Raw genomic sequence first — 19811 nt, 5'->3', positions numbered from 1 at the left:
CAGTAAAGGTCTCTTAGCTACTGCCATAGCGATATTGAGGTTGGACAGAACAGTATTATGAATTATGTGTGCAAGTAACAGGCCAGGCATGACCCGGATAAATTGCCACACTTCTCTTTTACTTTCAGGCCTGATGCGTGATATAAAACGTGCTTGTATTTATACTTGCAGCAGCATATAACAGTCATGCTGACAATGCTTACACGTGTTACGTTTCCCTACCTTATGCAATTGTATTGTGTGTGTGCAGACGAGACAATTCAGCTACAACTGCGATCGAGCGAGGGTGCTGGTTCCCCAGGACCTCATACTACACAGCCATCCACGGAAGGTGCTTGCGCAAGCTGTCCCTCTGACACCTTGGCAGTAGTTGCTCCTGGAAACGAGGAGTCACGAACAGCAGCAGCAGCTCCAGAAGAAAATGGAGAAAATTTAGTTGGTGCAGGAGAACGCCCAAGGCCGAAATCAACGTGAAGCCGCCTAGCAGCCATAGAGCGTGTGCTCGCCCCAGAAGCTGCGGCCCGAATGGAGGCCCTGAAAAATGATGAGCAGCGCAAGGCACAGCTGCATGCCCTGGAGCTGCGCTTGCGTAAGCAGCAGCTCTTGCACCAACGAAAAATGCACAGGATGCAAGTGCAGCGGGAGCAGGAGCTGCATAAAATGCAAGTGCAGCTGTTGGAGCAGCAGCTGGAGCAGCAAAAATGGCGCTTCAACATTGAGCGCCAGAAGCTCCTTTCTGAATTACAGAAAAAACAGCAGCAGCCGCGCATAGAAACTCAGCCGGAACAAAAATAAAGCATGTGTGCAATCTCACACACCTGATGCTTTTATTCAAAAGACATCTGCTCCATGTGTGATAAAAAATATTTATTGTTGCGAGTCAGCAAGGATGAAAAGAAAACCTAAAACGTGACGAATTCAGGAACTTTTCAGCATGCTCCCGTATTTGAACATGCATAGATTTCCCAATCTGAGGTTGTTGGTCTACTCAAAAGAACATGTTACACAATTTATTCATTAGGCGAGGTAAATGCACGAGTAATCAGCCGCATTCGGCATCGAGATCCGAGTAGAGTGTCGGCTTGGTTCGCCACATCAGGCTGCTACCGCCTTAAGTGTTGTGGGATAATCACAGGTGGTGGTTCCGCGTCTTGCCTTAGGACTGCAAGGTTGTGTAGGGCAGCACAGGCCGTTGTAATGACGGCGGAGCGCTCCGCCAAGTTTTGTAGCCCCATGTCTAAACACGGGAAGCGACGTTTCCACACGCCAAAGGCCCGCTCGATCGTGTTTCTAGTGCGCATGTGAGCTGCTTGATACCTATGCAAAGAAATCAATGTCGTATTACTGTATGAACCTACACTTATTAAACGATACACTTGAGTATTATAGCCAGGCCGCTAGTCAAAACTGTTGCTGCTAATATGCCGATTCTATTGTAACGTGGGATATATTCAGGGCACCAAAAACGATACATGTACCACGCTTATTGTAATAAAAGACTTCAAGCGCGATAGGTAGCACACACATACACGTTTCGTTCTGGAGATGAAAGTTAAGGGGTTATACAGGCGTACTAACCGGCTCTCAGGGCTGTCCGGTGGCGGGTCAGACATCGGTGTCATGAGGAAAGACGTGCAGCGGTATCTGGCATCGCCAAGTAGGATACCCGGTACTCGTTTTTTCTCGTACAGAACACGTGCACGACTGTTGTCGAAAATACGACTGTCATGCACTGATCCCGGCCAGCTCGAAACGACGTCGTATATTTGTAGCTTTGGCCCTGCAATCACCTATCGAAAATGCAATACATGTTATACTGTGTTTTTGTGCTGAAGCAGCCGTCTACTACGAACGTACTTAATGCCTGCATGATCTTGTTTCAGTGCAGTAGTATTCACTTATGATTCAAAGTGCAAAGCTACCGTCATAAAAATTTAAAGCTATTCCATTTGTGGGCCAATATCAGCTGCATTCACGGGACAGGCGTCATCGCAGACGAAACACTCATGGAATATATGTGACGCCATTCGGATCGCTTCGCAGCCAGCACTCGCACGAGAGGGGTGAATTACCACTGCAACCAAAAACTTCAGTCCCCCCCTTCCACTCCACCCCTAGCATTGCAAATGAGACCTGGGCCTGCTCGCTCATCTCGCGAATTGTTTAGCGCGGACTGAAAGAGGACCGCGAGATCACATGTGATGTTTGGTGTTATAGCAAGCAATCCATGGGTTTAAATCACGCTTTGGTCTTTCTTGTGAATACAGCTTTACTGGGTTGCAAACAAGCTAAACGAAATAATAAAAATACGCCACGTTGTTACAATAGCATGCACGGGGTTTTATAATCGAATTATCTACCATGAAGTTTTTTTTTTGCTAATATGCAGCCCATGGAATGCCTTGTGCAATGTTAATGTTGATTTACTACATTTTAGAAGTACTGCAAAGCTTTCAACGTTAGCAGCGAAGAATGAGCAAGTTACCTGAACATTTATGGAGAAGTACCCCTTCCGGTTGCGGTAAACTTCGCCATTCGGCCCACCAGATGATTTGATACGGACGTGGGTGCAATCTATGCACCCTGTCACACCGGGAAACTTGGCGATCCGGTAGAATTCCACCATCGTCTCACGGAACCTGTCATCGGAGTTAGGGAAATTCACGACAGCCGGGAACAAGTGCTTCGCGATCAGCCGTGACACACGTTCGATGACGCGGCTCACCGTCGGTTGAGACACATTCACCAAGTCGCCCATCACTACTTGAAAAGTACCCGCTCCATAAAAGCGCAGCGTAATCAGAAGCTGCATCACAGGTGGAAGAGGGTGGCCACGATTGCTGCAGCTCTCCTCAAATGGCAAGCACTCAAGTAGCTTCTTCACGCTGCTCTTGGTGAAGCGATAGCGGGCGAGAAATTCACTGTCTGTGAAGTGCTCCATGCGGTTCAACCGGTCTCTGAATTGTTGGCGTGGTATGCTTACACAGTCGTCCACGTCGCCAAAAAGCTCGTCGACGCGGAGAACATAATCGACGAACGACGCGTAATCCGCCATGATACTTGGCTCGAGGGATGATTCAAGGTAGCTCGATCGCTTCCTTGGAAATCTCGAGGAAACGCTCAAGATTTTCTCAAGTGAAGGAAGCGTTTCAAGTGAAGGGTGGTTTGTGAATGCGAAAACGCCACTTAAGGAGCGTTTCGAGTGAAGGGTCGAGTGAAGGAGCGTTTGTGAATACGGGCCCTAGACAACTTCGCACGAAATTTACGATTGGAGAAATATTTCTTTGATAAACCCGAAAAAGATAACGCACTTTTTCGTGGGGTAATCGGAAGGCAATGGACCCCAGACGCCAACAGAGATCGACATCTGGATCTCTATATAGACTCGGCTCAAAAAGATGTTATACATGCGTACAAGGTGCACAAACCAAGCATGAATAACATATCAAAAAGAGAAAAAGAGGCACTACTCACGTTGAGCAACTGCGAAGATCTCGTCATTAAACCAGCAGACAAAGGAGGCGCGATTGTTGTTCTGAATAGATCGGACTACATCGAGGAAGGCAAGTGACAACTAAATAACAAACAATTCTACAAACACCTCGACTTTGACCCTACCACGGAGCACAAAAAGATCATTGTAACAACCCTACAGGATCTCACACGTGAAGGCGCCATTAATTCAAAGCTTAAAAAGGCACTTATTACGGTACATTTGGCGCCTGGTCGTTTTTACATGCTGCCGAAGGTTCATAAAGAGAATCACTCTGGCAGACCCATTATATCAGGCACGGGAACGCTAACGGAACCCATTTCCAGTTATGTTGATTCTTTAATCAAAGACATACCACCCACACATGAGTCCTTCTTGCGTGACACAAACCACTTCCTTCGGGAAATAGCAGACGTGAAAATTCCAGACCGTGCCTTTCTCGTAACATTGGATGTTAGCTCACTCTACACAAATATCCCACATGACGATGGTGTAAGGGCGCTTGTTGAATCGTATGGCACACAAAACCCTGTCGCTTATCCAAGCAAAAACGTAATTGAAATCTTCACAAGACTTGTCCTCGATTTGAACAGCTTTGAATTTTAGCAACCAGTACTATCTTAAAATCAGCGGTACGGCAATGGGTACAAGAATGGCCCCAAACTACGCTAACATATTCATGTACCACATAGAGTCCAATTTTCTTTCATCTTGTAATATCAAACCATTACTCTATAAATGGTACCTAGATGATATATTCATAATTTGGACACATTCGGAAAACGAGCTCCTCAAATTCATACAGGCATTCAACCAGGTACACCCCAGCATTTATTTTACACACTCCTACTCTAACACTGAAGTAAACTTTCTTGATGTACTCATTCGAGTTGACGATGGTGCGTTGGTAACTAACGTATACAGAAAACCTACGGACAGGCAACAATACCTGCACTTCAAAAACTGCCACCCGCGACATTGCAAGACCTGCATTCCCTATTTCCAAGCACACAGATTCCGACGAATCTGCTCCCGCACCGAGGACTTCCACAAAAACAGCACACATATGCACGAAGTACTCCTTAATCAAGAATACCCGCCAGCTATCATCGATGACGCCATCAAAAAAGCTGAAAATCTGGACCGCCAGATTCTTCTCAACCACCAGAAAAACGCCGAGCAACACCGCAACAAAAACTTGCTATTAACTTTCACGAGCAACCCACCGAACATAAACAAGGTCCTAAAAAACACTTTAACATATTGGAACAGAGCGTGCGACTATCCAAAATTTTCACTTCTCCTCCTTGTGTTGTATACAGACGGCCGAAAAATATAAAGGATCATTTAATAAATTCAAAGATAGGTGTGAAACCTCAAATTGGGTGTCACCCTTGCGGAAAAAGCAGATGCAAGGTATGCAAACACATGCAGACAACGACAGTGGTGAAAAGCACCCACTCGGATTTTAAGCACAGGATAAGAGGTGCACTAGACTGTGACTCAGACAACGTCATATAACTCCTGGAATGTGGGGTATGTAACAAGCAATACGTGCGCCAGACAGACACTCCGTTTTGAATTGGATTCAACAACCATCGGGCACATGTACGATCTCTGCCGGGCCTTCCACTTTCAAAACACTGCACATTAAAAGACCACAGCTTTGATGACATCAGGGTTACACTACTTGAAAACAACTTTCGAACAATGAGAGAACGGGAACAACGGGAATCTTATTTTATCTACAAGTTTAACACGATAAAATACGGAATAAATCAAAACCCAGGAACTCTGTCAGCGTTACGACCGCTAAAAGACGCAAACGCTTCTCTCTAATCAGTCCGGTTTCATTACGACAATATTATTACCCGCTAACAAAGCTTTTGGCCTATGCATCTGACAACATAGAAATGATTTGCCTCATCAAGCACAGCCGGAACGCACAGATAAGTGGTCCCGGATGTGGTACGGTCCCCCCCTTTTTTTTTCTTTTTTTTCTTCTTTAAGTTTTGACGCACATTCTGTTTCTTCACTGACAAGGAGCTGACAGCTAGGTGGTTTCGTTAACTTTTTCATACATGCGCGCATGTCTTCCCAGTGAGCCGCAACTGTGTGGTGACTGTCCCGGATGTCCTACAGTCTCCCCCCTCTGTTCTTTTTTTTCCTTCTTTTTGTTTTAACGCACATTCTGTTCCTTCACTGACAAGGAGCCATCGCATATAATGAATATCGATGGCGGTGCCTCAACCACCGGCTTTTTCGTTCCTCCCGACGCCACCAGCATGCACTCGAAGCGCTTAAGCCCTCCCCGTTAACTTGTCTTAAACTTCAAAGAGGAACGAGCCGCCAGCGGATTACACGGAAAGGTGAAATACAAGAACGGCGGCTTACTGCCCACTTGGGAAAGAGTGGGTGCGGAGGAGGTATTGTTGACAATGATGACATTGCTCATCTACCTCTGCCCTACTCTGTTGAAATGCTGCCCCTGTCTAATTACGCCGTGTCGGCCTTGCTTCTTCTCCTAGATTTTCTATATTTTATTTAATGTTTGTCCTCCCGTTTTGCTGTTTCCTCTTCTCTTTTTCTCTCTGTCTTTTCTTTCTTTTTTTCTTTTTTTACTTTTCTTTTGACCCCTTCCCTCTTGTCTCGACAGGCTATAAGACACGGAACATGTGTAAATAGTATTATGCCTTGAAAAAGACGGGGTTCCCGTCGAAACGTCGACACAATAAACAGTTGTTGTGTGAAAGCACATCTACATTCATATTTATAACCTTGCGGCAACCGAATTTATTCATAACCACGATGGCACCACCCTTGTCGGCTGGCTTAATGGTGATGTCGTTGCGCTTCCTTAATAATTCGATCGCTTTCAGTTCTCCGTCGCGCAGATTTCGACGGAACGAAGTTTTCTGCCTATATGCTTGAATTACATCGCGCTGAACAGCATCAATATATAGATCAAGGTATTTATCGCGTTGTAATGGTGGTGTCCAACGTTTAGCTGACGGCAGCACCCCGGAAGCATGGCTACTGTTATTTCTACCGTGAAAGAACTCCCTCAATCTCAGGTTGCGTGCGAAATTATCTAAATCACTGAGTAGCTGGAATTCATCGCAATGACCCGTTGCGGGGCAAAACTTCAAACCACGCGATAATACAGACATTTCATCTTTGGACAGACTACAGTTCGATATGTTGACTACGTTTGAAACATCATCCGAACGGGGTGTATTTTCGAAACGGGACGGCGCCGTACTTAAATTTTTAAGGAGTTGCGCGGGTGTGCAATGAGACATCACGCCGTCCCTGAGTAACTTCTTACATTTGACAGCACATATTTCATTGCGTTTCTTTTCCTCGAATATGCACAGCGAGTTAACCTCCAGAGTACTAAGCGGGGTTTGATTACACATATTCTTCTCTTCGTTCATCAGAGATTTCAAAGCCGAGCGGTAATGATTAACAGTAATACGCAGAAGTTCTAGCGAAGACTTCTGTAGGGTGTCTTGCCACCTTTTTGCGTTATTATTTGACAATTGAGAAGTGGCAGGGCGTAGGAAAAGGTTCAGACCTTTTGGTGCAATAGAAGCAGCGAGGTAAGTTTCTAAAGTGGCAGTGTGTAGCTCGTAACGAACTCGTTTTTCCACTGCCCTTCTCATCTTTTGAAATCCCTTGGAACAAAGGTGCGAGGTAAAGTTCTCATTGGCATGCGTCGAAGCTAGTCAATTCTTCGAATTACTTTTTACAGCATCGGAAAATTTTTTTCGAAGTGGATACCTTGGGTGAGCAGTAGGACCAACTGCTTTCGTAGTGGGTCCTGCTTGAGTAGTGGCGATGTCTTCTGTAGCAGTTGATGCCGCGGCGCCAGTAAAGCGTCCCTCACTTTGTTGCAAAGAATGGCCACGGCGGGACAGGATGACGGAAGAACTTGCAGTGGAACCACTCACGCGAGGGGCTGTATCCGCTGTGTGTCGTGATGTGTCGAAGGTCGGGTAGTGTTCCTTACCCCTCTGCGAAGGACAATGGCCAGCGGGTGGCTGGCATTCGGGGGTGGGATTGTTTCGGATCACTCTCGAAGTGCACCCACCATCATCAGTACGATCACCACGATTCTTGTTTTTGCCCGTTGGTTTCTTTAGCAGGGACACGGCTGTGGACGGCTCAGGACCTACCCCTCTAGTAGACGGCGTATGGTGCTGTATAGCTGGGGCACAATCTTGCCAAGATGCAGTGGTTGCTTGACTCGGAGACTCGAAGCACAGTTGTCGGATATGACATGCCACGAGAGCAACGCCTTCAAAGCTGAGATGTACGCCATCCGCTGCTAGGACTCGTGCGGGGGGAAAACATTCGAGTGCATGGTCCAGAAGGTGCGCCGTACTGGAACGTCTGCAATAACGGCGTAAGAGACTGTTGAAAAGGCTGGCTTCACGGTTGAACCGGTGAATAAACCATTACCGTGCCTAATGGTTCCTTTCTGGTAACGCTGGACGTATCGTCACTCTACACAAACATCCCTCACTCGGATGGCATCTTCGCGGTTGTAGAAGCGTATGAGAAATGTTCCGATGATAAGCCAGTAAACAGCACTACCATTGCGGTGCTACTTGAAATGATTCTCCACATGAACAATTTTATATTCAATGAAGTCCATTATGTACAGGTCAGCGGCACTTCGATGGGGACTAAGATTGGGCCAAATTATGCCAACATTTTTATGGGGAAGCTTGAAGAGGAGTTTTTACGCAGTCGCCTATTAAAACCGCTATGCTATAAAAGATTCATTGACGATATTTTCTTTATTTGGCCTCATGGTGAATCGCACCTTCTCTCATTCATATCAGATTTCAATAACGTTCACCCATCCATCTCTTTTACGCACGTCTACTCGACTGAAACCATAAACTTCTTAGACGTATCTATTAGCCTAATAAACGGCAACCTAACCACCAAGCTTTATCAAAAGCCTACTGACCGACAACAATACCTACATTTCAACAGCAGTCACGCTAAACATTGTAAATCCAGCATACCATATAGCCAAGCTGTTCGTTTTAAACGCCTTTGCTCCGAGCAAGCAGACTTCATCGCTAGTTGTGATAAACTGCGTGCTTCTCTTCTAAAGCAGAAATACCCGGCACCGATGATTGATGACGCAGTGGCACGTGCTGATATGCTTGACCGAAAAACACTGATCAATGCAGAGAAACATTCCCATAGCCTCAATAATGCTAACCTAGTACTCACGCATAGCGCTTCCGCACCCAATGTAGCAGCCATTCTTAGGAAACATCACAACATATTGACGCAAAGCGATCACCTAAATGAAGTTTTTTCAGAGCCACCCCGCGCCGTGTTTCGTCGCTGTAGGAACTTGCAGGACATCCTCACGTCCTCCAAAGTACGGACTAACAATTACATTTCACACGTTGGTTGCCATCCATGCCGCAAACCTCGATGCAAGTTATGCAAACAGATGACAACCACCGCTGTGGCTAAAAGCTCCGCAAACAATTTCACTTTAAAAATTCGTGGCGATTTCACCTGTGACACAGATAATGCGGTTTACCTGCTTGAGTGCTCCTTTTGTCACTTGCAGTATATCGGTCATACTGAAAATTCATTTCGCTACCGTTTCAACAATCACAAGGCCCATGTGCACTCCATGCCTCATCTGCCGATTTCTAGGCACGTCGCCACTACCGGACATAGTTTTGAATCATTTAGGGCAACTGTATTGGAGGCGGGATTCACGTCGCATTATAAGCGTGAGATACGCGAATCATTTCTAATTCATAAGTTCGGAACGGCTTCTAGGGGTTTAAACGAAAACGCGGGCAAACTGGCTAGCATAATTGCGTAGAATACAGTGCGTGCTCGGCCTCATGCGGCGACAGACTTATCTCGTTCGTGTGTGTGTGAATGGATGTTTAATCCTTCGTAAAAGTGCATTATGTATCGTTATTATTATTATTTTGTAGAGTCAATCTTGTGCTATGTACGCTCGGCGCATTGCCTATATTTCTTATATGTTCTGTGCTCGTGGTATCTCACTGGCCAGTGACGCGATTATTATTATTTTTTACGCGATATCTTTGTTTTTGTGATTGTGAGTCACAGTGCGGTGTTGTGTCCACCATGCGCATGTACCTTGCTTTCATTGCGCATAGCATCTGGCAGTGGTGCACTGTTCCTGTGTATACATCCGCCTACCTATATATTAAATGCCTGTAACATACTGCAATCATTCTGACGAAGGCTGGTCCACCAGCCGAAACGTTAATAAATCCACATTTCGTACGTGCGTCCTTCTCTTCAATCATCTATTACACCGGACCATCGATCTTCATTCCTAAAATATATATATATATATATATATATATATATATATATATATATATATATATATATATATATATATATATATATGCAGAACACCGTGCCTTTTTTCAGCTGGCAACTGTTGCTCCGCTGATGTGCGAAGTTTTGGTGTTTTTTTTTTCTTTATCGATCGTAAGTACGACATCATTATTCCTCTTTGAACAGCAGTTATACGTGCCTACGCGAAACTGAGCAGTGGTTTCTCTCATTTCGAAATATACTGCCAAAAAACATGCTCCGCATAGATACTTGAGCATCTTATAAGAAACCGCAAATGATCACAGCAAGGTATCTCACAGGTCAGTTATAGTCCCACTCCTTCGTTTTTAAATACGTTTGGAATCTGTTTAACTTTTCTTTTTCGCGTGAGTTGTCTGTGAGTTGTCAATAAATCACGTGAGTTGTCCACAAAAATTTCGAAAATTCTAAAGCTCTAACACTTCTCGGCAGTCTTGTGTTAACGGTCCAATAAAACCATGATGGCAATAAAAGTCATAGCGCTTTATGGCCAGTTAATCATTGAATAACTATGAATTGAGTGTTTCAGCTCCATTCCTCACGATATCATGTTTTGCAACATCTATGGGTACGCAACAGCTCGAATACAACTAATACGTCCCATGTACACCTATCCAGTGATACCTACAAAGACTACGTTATCAATTTTGCTTTTCATGCGGAGATATACGTGCAGGAGTGTTCAGACCCTATCCAAGAAGCGGCGGCATGTTCTTTTCGTTGTGCTCGCATGGCTCCAACGAGAAACGGCCGCAGTAAGAGTACAGTGTTCTAGAAGGACACTGTAAGAAGAACCGGTTGGCTCGGCTTTCTAACTTTTCCCATAGTGCTCGGCGCGCCTGCGGGGCAATGTGGTATTGCCTAAAGAAGTTTTTTTATTTACTTTTGAGCTAGTGGAAAGGCAGTAGCCGAGGTAATAATAAGAACATCAACCTCTCTACAGCGGCACCGTTACAATTGAACAGAGCGGACGAATTCAGTCCGGTATTTCGCATCGGGGGCGACCGGTCACGCGTCTTTCGCATCTCTACTCCGGCCGCAGCACCGCCACTGCATCTTGAAGCTCCGTTCCCTCCACGACGCGCCAATCAGCACACTTCCACATCAACGCTGCCTTTGATGCACACAACACGCGCCGGCTTGTTAGTTATGCCTTTCTTCACAAATAGTCTCGCCAAGAAACGCCCCGTGCACCTCCTAACAAGCTAATCTAACATCACTCACTTAGTTCATATGGCTGTGATTTTTTTTCTTTTACTCAAGTATCGACAACTACCTCCTCTCTCCGCCGTTTCTCATGCGCAGTGGGCCTCTATGCACCACCATCTAGACTTTGAAGACCAGAAGGCTGCCGCCGTGACGTCACGAAGTGGTGGTGGCACTCTCTCGGCAGCGAGCAGTGAATAAACTGCGTGACAATTTTTTGGACAAGAAACTTCACATATCTTAACGTCTTTCTTTCTCTTCTTGCGCTAAAAAGTGCGCTTGCTGTTGTGGCCTTATATTTATTGTTCCGTAGTATAAGCAAAGAGAGGCATATGTCACTCCACAAAAAAAGAAAACACATAGTTGACAAACACCTATGGCCACTTCCTTCAATATGTCCCACCACATTTCCTGAATAACGTTGTCATACACCCAGTGATGTCCAGACAAACTACGTATGAGGGCCTGTTTCCCATCTCACATAATTGTATACACTGAGTAATAAAAACAGGTTATCGTCTAACCACCTGTTGTCGACTCAGAATCCATTCTGAAGTTCTCACAAAATATCATTTTGCTCTGCAACGTTTCTATAATTCATATTTCGGCCCGCCTCACCAACCTGAATAGGACAGATGTTTTTGTTAGTGATCTATACGAGTGAATGTTAGACTTTTCTTTTTAATCTTTACAGGTTGAGTTCATTCTACTTTTTCGCCAAGTGTCTAGTATTTCCTACTCATGTAAGCATTTTTATATGGATTTCAGTCGTGCTTCAAGCGTTCGACGACAAGGCTACCACTTTTTCATGACGTATGGCTGATTACAGTGTATTGTAGTCCAATGGAATTCGTCTGTATACCGTTTCATCGGGTGAGAAGGACCAGACTGGCGACATGCGCTTTCCCGCTTTCTGGTACGTGCCGACGGCGTTAGCGAAAACCGACCACTCCAAGCGTGCCTCCATTCATGATCTCGCAGCGGTGGCGCTGTAGTCGGAGGTGCTGCCAGCTAGAGTTACTCTCACGCCAGACAGACATAACTTACAAGGCTAAGATTAGGACAAACTCAAAGTACACATTCATATCTTCTGTTACAGTGTGCTATAAGAGGGCAGTGGCATTAGCGAGGCAGCCGCGTCTCAGCTGATTCTTCGGTGGGCGACAGTAGCGGCGGCGCTGTAGTCCCATAGTACTGAAAATCTCCGAAACTTCTGCATGAGGAGCGCACGCGCCGTAGCCTGCGAAAGCGTGTGATTGCTTGTTTTAATCGCGCTTAATGCACTTCTGAGCCTTTATAAGTGTATGCACACTTGCTAAATGCCACAGTGCACGAGTGAACACGCAGGTACGCCGAAATTGCGTCGAGACATTCACTGTTTCAACAGCCTGCCGACCCACACAAACAAATAATGTCAATCGGAATTTGCACGGATCCACCTAGTTTCTTACTAAAGCAGCGCTTTGAGCTGGGCTACATCATAAGTTGCTATGGACAAACTACAAAAAAGCTGAAGTATCAAAAATGTCATTAAATCACACGCTCATTTTGTCGGCAGTCTCTACAATATCCGCAGAAGTGTTCCTTTTAAGAGCCTACATGCGCTCGATTGTTTAACGAGAAACCCGAATATAAATAACTTTGTCACAAAAATTTTATCGGTGATGGTTCAATTATATCATGCCATTTTTGTCGAAGACAATTATTGCTTTCTGAAAGGACTATACAAATTCAAAAGATTAAAAACAACAAACATGTTAAAAAGTGCCAATTGTATATATAGCCCGCCTGTATTCTTCGTAATTTCAAGTAACCAGTTCTTATTTTGTATCGACAGCTTAAATTGTGCTGCTTTTCGGGGTAACACCAATGCGAGCCATCAAATTTATGACAATATTTTTTAATATAAGTGTAGTTCTGGTAATAACTGTCAAAAGTGTGGGCAGGCAGGAATGCATCTTGTTCTGAGAAATTTAACTTGGATATGTACACAGCAAACACACACACACACACACACACCTATCTATCTATATATATATATATATATATATATATATATATATATATATATATATATCTTGTAAAGGGGTTGTTTCGCAGAGCAAAACGCAGAAGGCGAAGCAGTCAGCAGCGTCAGGCAGCACAGCAAGCACGAGCTTATGTTGATGGCGATGCCCCTGAGGCGCCGAGAAATGCCGCTGAGGCCTCTCTTCTTCACTACAATCGCCCTCCACAGAAAAAGGCGCCATCCTCGCGAATTAGGGATAAGAAACGACTAATGGGTCATAGTATGGCTTGAGGTGAGAGACGAGGACGGTGTCACGACCGCGGTAGCGTAGGTCTGTGAATGGGATGATGGGCTCCACGATATAGTTGACGAGTGACGTTTGCTCGACAACGCAGTATGGCCCGATGTATTTGGGAAGAAGTTTTGCGGAGCGGCCAGGTGCGGTAGCAAGTGCCCGAAGCCATACTAATGAACCAAGTGGAAAGTTTGAAGCCGAACGGTCCCCAGCCTGGCGGGATTGCTGCTGCCACTGGTCCTGGGTAGAAAAAGAGCGGGCAAGCTGGCGGCATTCTTCAGCATGTCGGGCAGCTTCGACAGAGTTGTACTTTCGGACTCATAAGGTTTATATAGAAGAATAGTGTCTATTGTATTTGAAGGTTCTCGTCCGTACAGAAAGAGTATGGCGAAAACCCAGTAGTAGCTTGTACGGCAGTATTATACGCGTAGGTGACGAACGGGAGAACTTGGTCCAGAATTGAATGATCAGAGGCGACGTACATCCGCAGCATATTGCCAAGAGTACGGTTGAAGCGCTCCGTCATGCCATTCATTTAAGGGTGGTACGCTGTACTTGTGCGGTGCACGATTCGACATTTGTTGATTAATGCCTTCAAGGCGTCAGAAAGGAAGCCTCGGTTTTTGTCACTTAAGAGCTCGCGAGGGGCACCATGACGCAGAATGAAACGTTGCAACAGAAACGTTCTAACGTCACGGGCTCTGGCAGTCGGCAGCGCGGCTGTTTCGGCATAGCGTGTCAGATGGTCTATTGCAACAATACTCCAGCGATTACCAGCTAGAGTTGATAGTAGTGGTCCGTAAATGTCAATGCCGACGGAATCAAAAGGTCAACTAGGACAAGGAAGAGGTTGTGACGGGTAGACTTGGCCGGGAGGTAACTTTTGTCGTTGGCACTGTTCACACGAGCACATGAATTTCCGCACGTAGAAAATCTGAGCCGAAGCCTAGCGTATGTCTTGAAAAGGCCTGCGTGGGCGCACTGTGGGTCGGCGTGAAAAGCTTCGCAGATAGCAGCTCGGAGAAGGCGGGGTATCACAAGGAGACACTTGCGTCCGTCAGAAAGGTAGTTGCGTCGATAAAGAAGATCATCCTTTAGGCAAAAGTTGCTAGCTTAGCGGTGGAGAGCGCGAGACGGCGAAGGAGTGAGAGAATCAGAAAGAATGCTTATGAGGCCACTGATCCAGGGATCCTTTCGTTGTTCCACCGTCATGTTGCGCAAAGTGGATGACTCAAGTGCAGGCTCGAGCGAAGAGAGGCAAACAGCTTTATCCGATATGGGTGAGTGATAAAGGGCGTCGGCGTCCGTGTGCTTACGACCGTTCGTAAATAACGCGGTTGTCGTATTCCTGAAGTTTGAGTGCCCAGCGAGCAAGTCGTCCGGAAGGGTATTTAAGTGTGTATAGCCAACAAAGGGCGTGGTGGTCAGTGACGACGTCGAATGCGTGACCATACAGGTAGGGGCGAAATTTTCCAAGGGTCCAAATAATAGCTAAGCACTCTTTCTCGGTCACGGAGTAGTTAGCCTCAGCTTTCGTCAAAGTTCGGGTTGCATAGGCAACGACATATTTATCACACCCTGCCTTTCGTTGCACGAGCAAAGCGCCAAGTCCAACACCGCTGGCATCAGTATCAACCTCCGTGGGAGCAGCAGGATCGTAGTGGCGGAGGATGGGTGGTGAAGTTAGCAGGTGGCGTAACTTGGTGAACGCATCGTCGCATGCTGGTGACCAGGTGGAAAGGTCCTTGTCACCGCTAAGAAGGTCCGTTAGGGGCGCACATACGAAAGCAAAATTTCTAATAAAGCGTCGGAAGTATGACGACAAGCGGATTGATTGATTTGTGGGGTTTAACATCCAAAAACCACCATTTGATTATGAGAGACGCCGTAGTGGAGGGCTCCGGAAATTTTGACCACCTGGGGCTCTTTATGGTGCATTCAGACGACGGACCGAATCCGGATGTGGCGGGACGGACGGCGCGTCACGTGACCTCACATCAGCGATTCCCTTTGTCCGCGACTCATCCGCGGGGCTCGCGGACGGATGACCGCAACCTGTTTCTCAGATCGGGATTCTGGCGGAGGAAAGCCGATACTTCAGCGGATTAGCTCGAGGTTTCTGGCAACCAGTACACTTTTCGTCTGCTCGTGGCATGTCCTCCATGGCTCGCGAATAGCTGCATGACTGGTCGGTATCATCTAGGCTTGAGCATGGTTTACTTAGTTTCCGGGGGCTTTGTTCTCAGGTGATTAAATACGCAGAAATCACATTTGGTGGTTCGGGAAATGTCGCCGCCGTCTTTTGACACGCGAGATTCTTAGCCGTCATGACGGTAAAATATTCTAACTTCTGCAACCAGCGACGTGCCGCTTCTAAAAAAAAGGATGGGAGGCGCGTTCAGAAGTTCTACAAGTGGGGAACAATGTAGTTGAAAGTACATTCTGCCAGCAACTCCCTTTTCTCCTAAAAGAATAACCCTCCTCGTTCATTTGTCACAACGCGACAGACATCGCAGTAAAGCGTCGCTTCTTGCGGGCATCCATGTTGAATACTCTCAAACCGGTCTGCTTTCAGCGCGCGCAGGTGAGCGCCGAACCTGCTGTCTAGGGTAATCCGGCTGTTTTCCCCTAGGACACCGTCCGTCATGTGGATGCGCCTGCAGGCGGATCATCCGCGGATTACCAGTCCGCGTCTACGAGAAATCCGGATTCGGTCCATCTTCTGAATGCACCATTAGCGTGCACCCAAATTTGAGCACACGGGCCTACAACATTTCCGCCTCCATCGAAAATGCAGCCGCCACAGCCGGGATTTGATCACGTGACCTGCGGGTCAGCAGCCGAGTACCTTAGCCACTAGACTACCGTGTCGGGGCAGACGACAAGCCGACAAAACTTCTAAGTTCCCTCGAGGTCTTTGGCTTCGAAAAATCGGCGACTGCTCGAAGCTTGGCGGGGTCGGGAAGTATGCCGTCCCGCGATACGACGTGGCCAAGATTGGCGAGCTGCCGGGCAACAAAACGACACTTATTGAGGTTGAGTTGAAGGCTGGCGTTGGTGAGGCGTGTGAGGACGTGCTCGAGACGATTCAAATGGGTGTCGAAATCGGTGGAAAAGACAACTACGTCATTCAGGTAGCATAAACTTGTGTTCCACTTGAGGCCTCGTAAAATAGTGTCCATCAATCTTTCAAAAGTGGCTGGAGCGTTACAAAGGCCGAAAGGCAAAACGGTAAATTCGTATAATCCATCAGGTGTGACAAATGCTGTTTTCGGTCTGTCAGATACTTCCATAGGAACTTGCCAGTATCCAGACCATAAATCCAGCGAAGAGAAGAATTCTGCCACCTGCAAACAGTCAAAGGCGTCGTCTATTCGCGGTAACGGGTAAACGTCCTTACGGGTGATCTTGTTTAAACGTCGATAGTCCACACAGAACCGAATGGAGCCGTCCTTCTTCTTAACAAGAACGCCCGGGGACGCCCAGGGACTGTTAGAAGGCTGTACAAGACCGCGCTGGGCAATGTCAGCAACATGGTCGTCAATAACACGGCTCTCCGACGCTGAGACTCGATAGGGGCGCTGCCGTAGAGGCATGTGGCTTCCTGTGTCAATCTTGTGAGATATGTTCGATGTGCGACTGAGGCCAGAAGCGTGGCTGTCAGAAGAAGTACGAAACTTTTGCAGCAGGTTCACCAACTGGCTTCGTTCTGAAGAAGACGTTGCGACATCGATGGAGCGGTGGAAAGCGTCAAGGAGTGACTGGTCAACAACAGAGTCAAAAATGAGTGCGCTGAGGTCCGTAGAAAGTAAACTACATGGTGCGTCAAAAATGTAACGGGCGTCAATTTGATGCACGTGACCGAGACATTCACCATAGAAAAGGTAAAGGCCTTTCTAGCGTATTGTACACGAGCGTCTTCGTGACGCCATGATAGAGAGTAAGGAGAGCGACGGGCAGTTGAGAACATTTGCGTTGAATGAACAGGGCAGAAGGCATAAATAGAACATCACCGTCGGAAATAGCGTCACACGACGCAGTCACCAGCAGAGAAGAGCGCGGTGGTATGGTGGTATCGTCGGAAACAGACAGTTTATAATACGGCAGGGAGGCTTCGACAGCGTCCACATCAGGAAGTGCAGATAGCTCAAGTTCAGCGCGACAGCAGTCAATGACGGCATTATTATTCGCAAGGAAGTCCCAGCCAAGTATCATGTCATGGGAACACGAGGACAGCACTACGAATTCGACAATATACACAATCCCTTCGATGACGACTCGCGTGTTACAGGCTGCGAGAGGTGTTACACATTGTGCGTTAGCTGTTCTAAGAGAGAGGCCGGATAATGGCGTCAGAACTTTACGGAATTTGCGGCACAGGTAGATGGAAAGGACGGATAGAGCGGCTCCGGTGTCGACAAGCGCCTTGACGACGATACCATCAACTGACACTTCAATGACGTTAGCTTGACAGGGGCGAAGACTTGTGCATGGCGACGGGGACGCAGTTCGTGCCTCGGGAACTGCGGCCGCTAGTTTTCCTGGTTGGTGGATCCGGAACGGCGACGCATAGGGGAAAGCGAACGTCGACGTGGAGATGGGGAGCGCCAGGTGAGGCCGTGTGGACAATCAGAAGGAAAAGAAGAGGAAGGAGGGCTTGAAGGCGAAGAAGAAAACGGAGGGTCGAAAGAGGGCATTCGTCGAATGTTCTGAGCAGCCTGGCGACGATGACGATAACGTGCCTCGTGGCCAACACCGCCACAAGCAAAACAAATCGGACGGTTGTCGTAGGTCCGCCATTGATTGGAATAGACTCCGACTTGCGGCTGGGGGGCAGAAAACTGCAGCCAAAGTGGTATCAGCATGGGCAGTGGTGAAATGATCGGCGGCGAAAAGGGCGGTGGTGAATACATAGGCGCGGGCTGCAATGCAGGCTTTCGAGGTCCAGCAACGGCCTCGGCGTACGTGAGAGGTGCGGCGACTGGCGGCTATTCACGGGCTGGAGGAAGAACTTGTGTGACCTGGTCTTGAATGAAGTCGCGGAGTGTAGACGTGAATCTGCGTAGTTGATCGGGCACGCAGGACATAAAGAGAGCTGACGAGCGACCTCAGCGCGGATGAACTCTCGGATCATGGAGAGAAGAGGGGCATAGCCTTCTACAATGCCAAGGGTGGACCGGCTGCACAAAGAGTCGTCGAGCACCGAGGGATGTCGGGTGGAAAGACGTTGCCTGCGCAACTCGTCAAAACTCTGGCATAACTCGGTCAGTTCTAGGACAGTGCGAGGACTCTTAGAAAGCAACATTTAGAAAGCGTCGTCCTCATGCCCTTCATGATGTGCTTGATCTTAAGCTCTTCGGACATCAACCCGTTGACTTGCTTGCAAAGGTCTAGAACGTCCTCAATATAGCTTGTGAAATTCTCATCAAGCTGCTGGGACCGAGTATGCAAGCGTTGTTCGGCACGGCGTTTGCGTACCTCAGGCCCTCCGAAAACTTGTGTTAGGCTCGTTTTGAAGACAGACCATGTAGGGAGTTCCGCTTCGGGGTTTATAAACCACAGCTTGGCCACGTCCAACACGTAGAGGGAGACGTAGGCCAACTTGGTGGCGTCATCCTATTTGTTGTGTGCACTCACTCGCTCGTACATTGAAATCCAACGTCAATGTCCTTGTCTTCTGTGCCTGAGAAAACAGGGGGATCTCGCAGACACAGAGAACCGGCGCAGAGAACAGTATGCGGTGCTGGTGGAGGAGTTGGAGCGGCGCTTGCGTCGGTAGGCATAATGGATGGTGAAATGCGATTTCGAAGCTCCAGGGTGATCGAAAACCAGCATACTCCACCACTTGTAACGGCGTTTACTTGCAGAGCAGAACACACAAGGCGAAGCAGTGAGCAGCGTCCGGCCAAGCGCAGCAAGCACAAGCTTATGCTGATGGCGATGCCCCTGAGGCATTAAGATATGCCGCTGAGGCCCCTCTTCTTCACTACAATATATATATATATATATATATATATATATATATATATATATATATATATATATATATATATATATATATAGGCAGGCATGGTGGTTGAGTGGCCGTAGGGTTGCATATAGCCCAGTAGATCCTCCGTGAGTGGTCACAACGTGGTTTATTTCGACGTTTCGGCCTAGAGTCTGGCCTTCATCAAGATTCAATTCTGATGAAGGCTAGACTCTAGGCTGAAACGTTGAAATAAGCCACGTTGTGACCGCTCACGGAGGATCTACATGACGATATATATATATATATATATATATATATATTTATATATATATATATATATATATATATTACTTTTATATATATATATATATATATATATATATATATATATATATATATATATATCTAGACTTCAACACAATTCGAGCAAATT

The 19811-nt window shown here is 46.8% G+C and overlaps 1 protein-coding gene across 1 annotated transcript; it reads right to left on the bottom strand.

Annotated features, from left to right (window-relative positions):
- Nucleotides 1–947: 947 nt before the first annotated feature.
- LOC119161793 (putative nuclease HARBI1) lies at nt 948–3055 on the bottom strand. The gene is made up of 3 exons (XM_037414307.2): nt 2486–3055; nt 1579–1790; nt 948–1317 (listed from the first exon to the last, which is right to left on the bottom strand). Exons 1-3 carry the CDS (start codon nt 3053–3055, stop codon nt 1104–1106), a joined length of 996 nt encoding a protein of 331 aa, XP_037270204.2. The 3' UTR covers nt 948–1103.
- Between the last annotated feature and the right edge of the window lie 16756 nt (nt 3056–19811).

Source organism: Rhipicephalus microplus, chromosome X (assembly GCF_043290135.1).
Source record: "Rhipicephalus microplus isolate Deutch F79 chromosome X, USDA_Rmic, whole genome shotgun sequence".
NCBI lineage: Eukaryota > Metazoa > Arthropoda > Arachnida > Ixodida > Ixodidae > Rhipicephalus > Rhipicephalus microplus.
Note: the sequence above shows the minus strand (reverse complement) of the source record. Positions and strands in the feature narration are given on the sequence as shown.

Excerpts from the sequence above, each read along its gene's own strand:
- LOC119161793 (XM_037414307.2), bottom strand. The coding sequence starts at position 3,055 with ATGGCGGATTACGCGTCGTTCGTCGATTATGTTCTCCGCGTCGACGAG. Across the intron at positions 1,791-2,485 it reads ACTTCTCCATAAATGTTCAG|GTGATTGCAGGGCCAAAGCT; the intron begins GTAACTTGCTCA and ends CATTTTCGATAG. Across the intron at positions 1,318-1,578 it reads CCGGACAGCCCTGAGAGCCG|GTATCAAGCAGCTCACATGC; the intron begins GTTAGTACGCCT and ends TTCTTTGCATAG.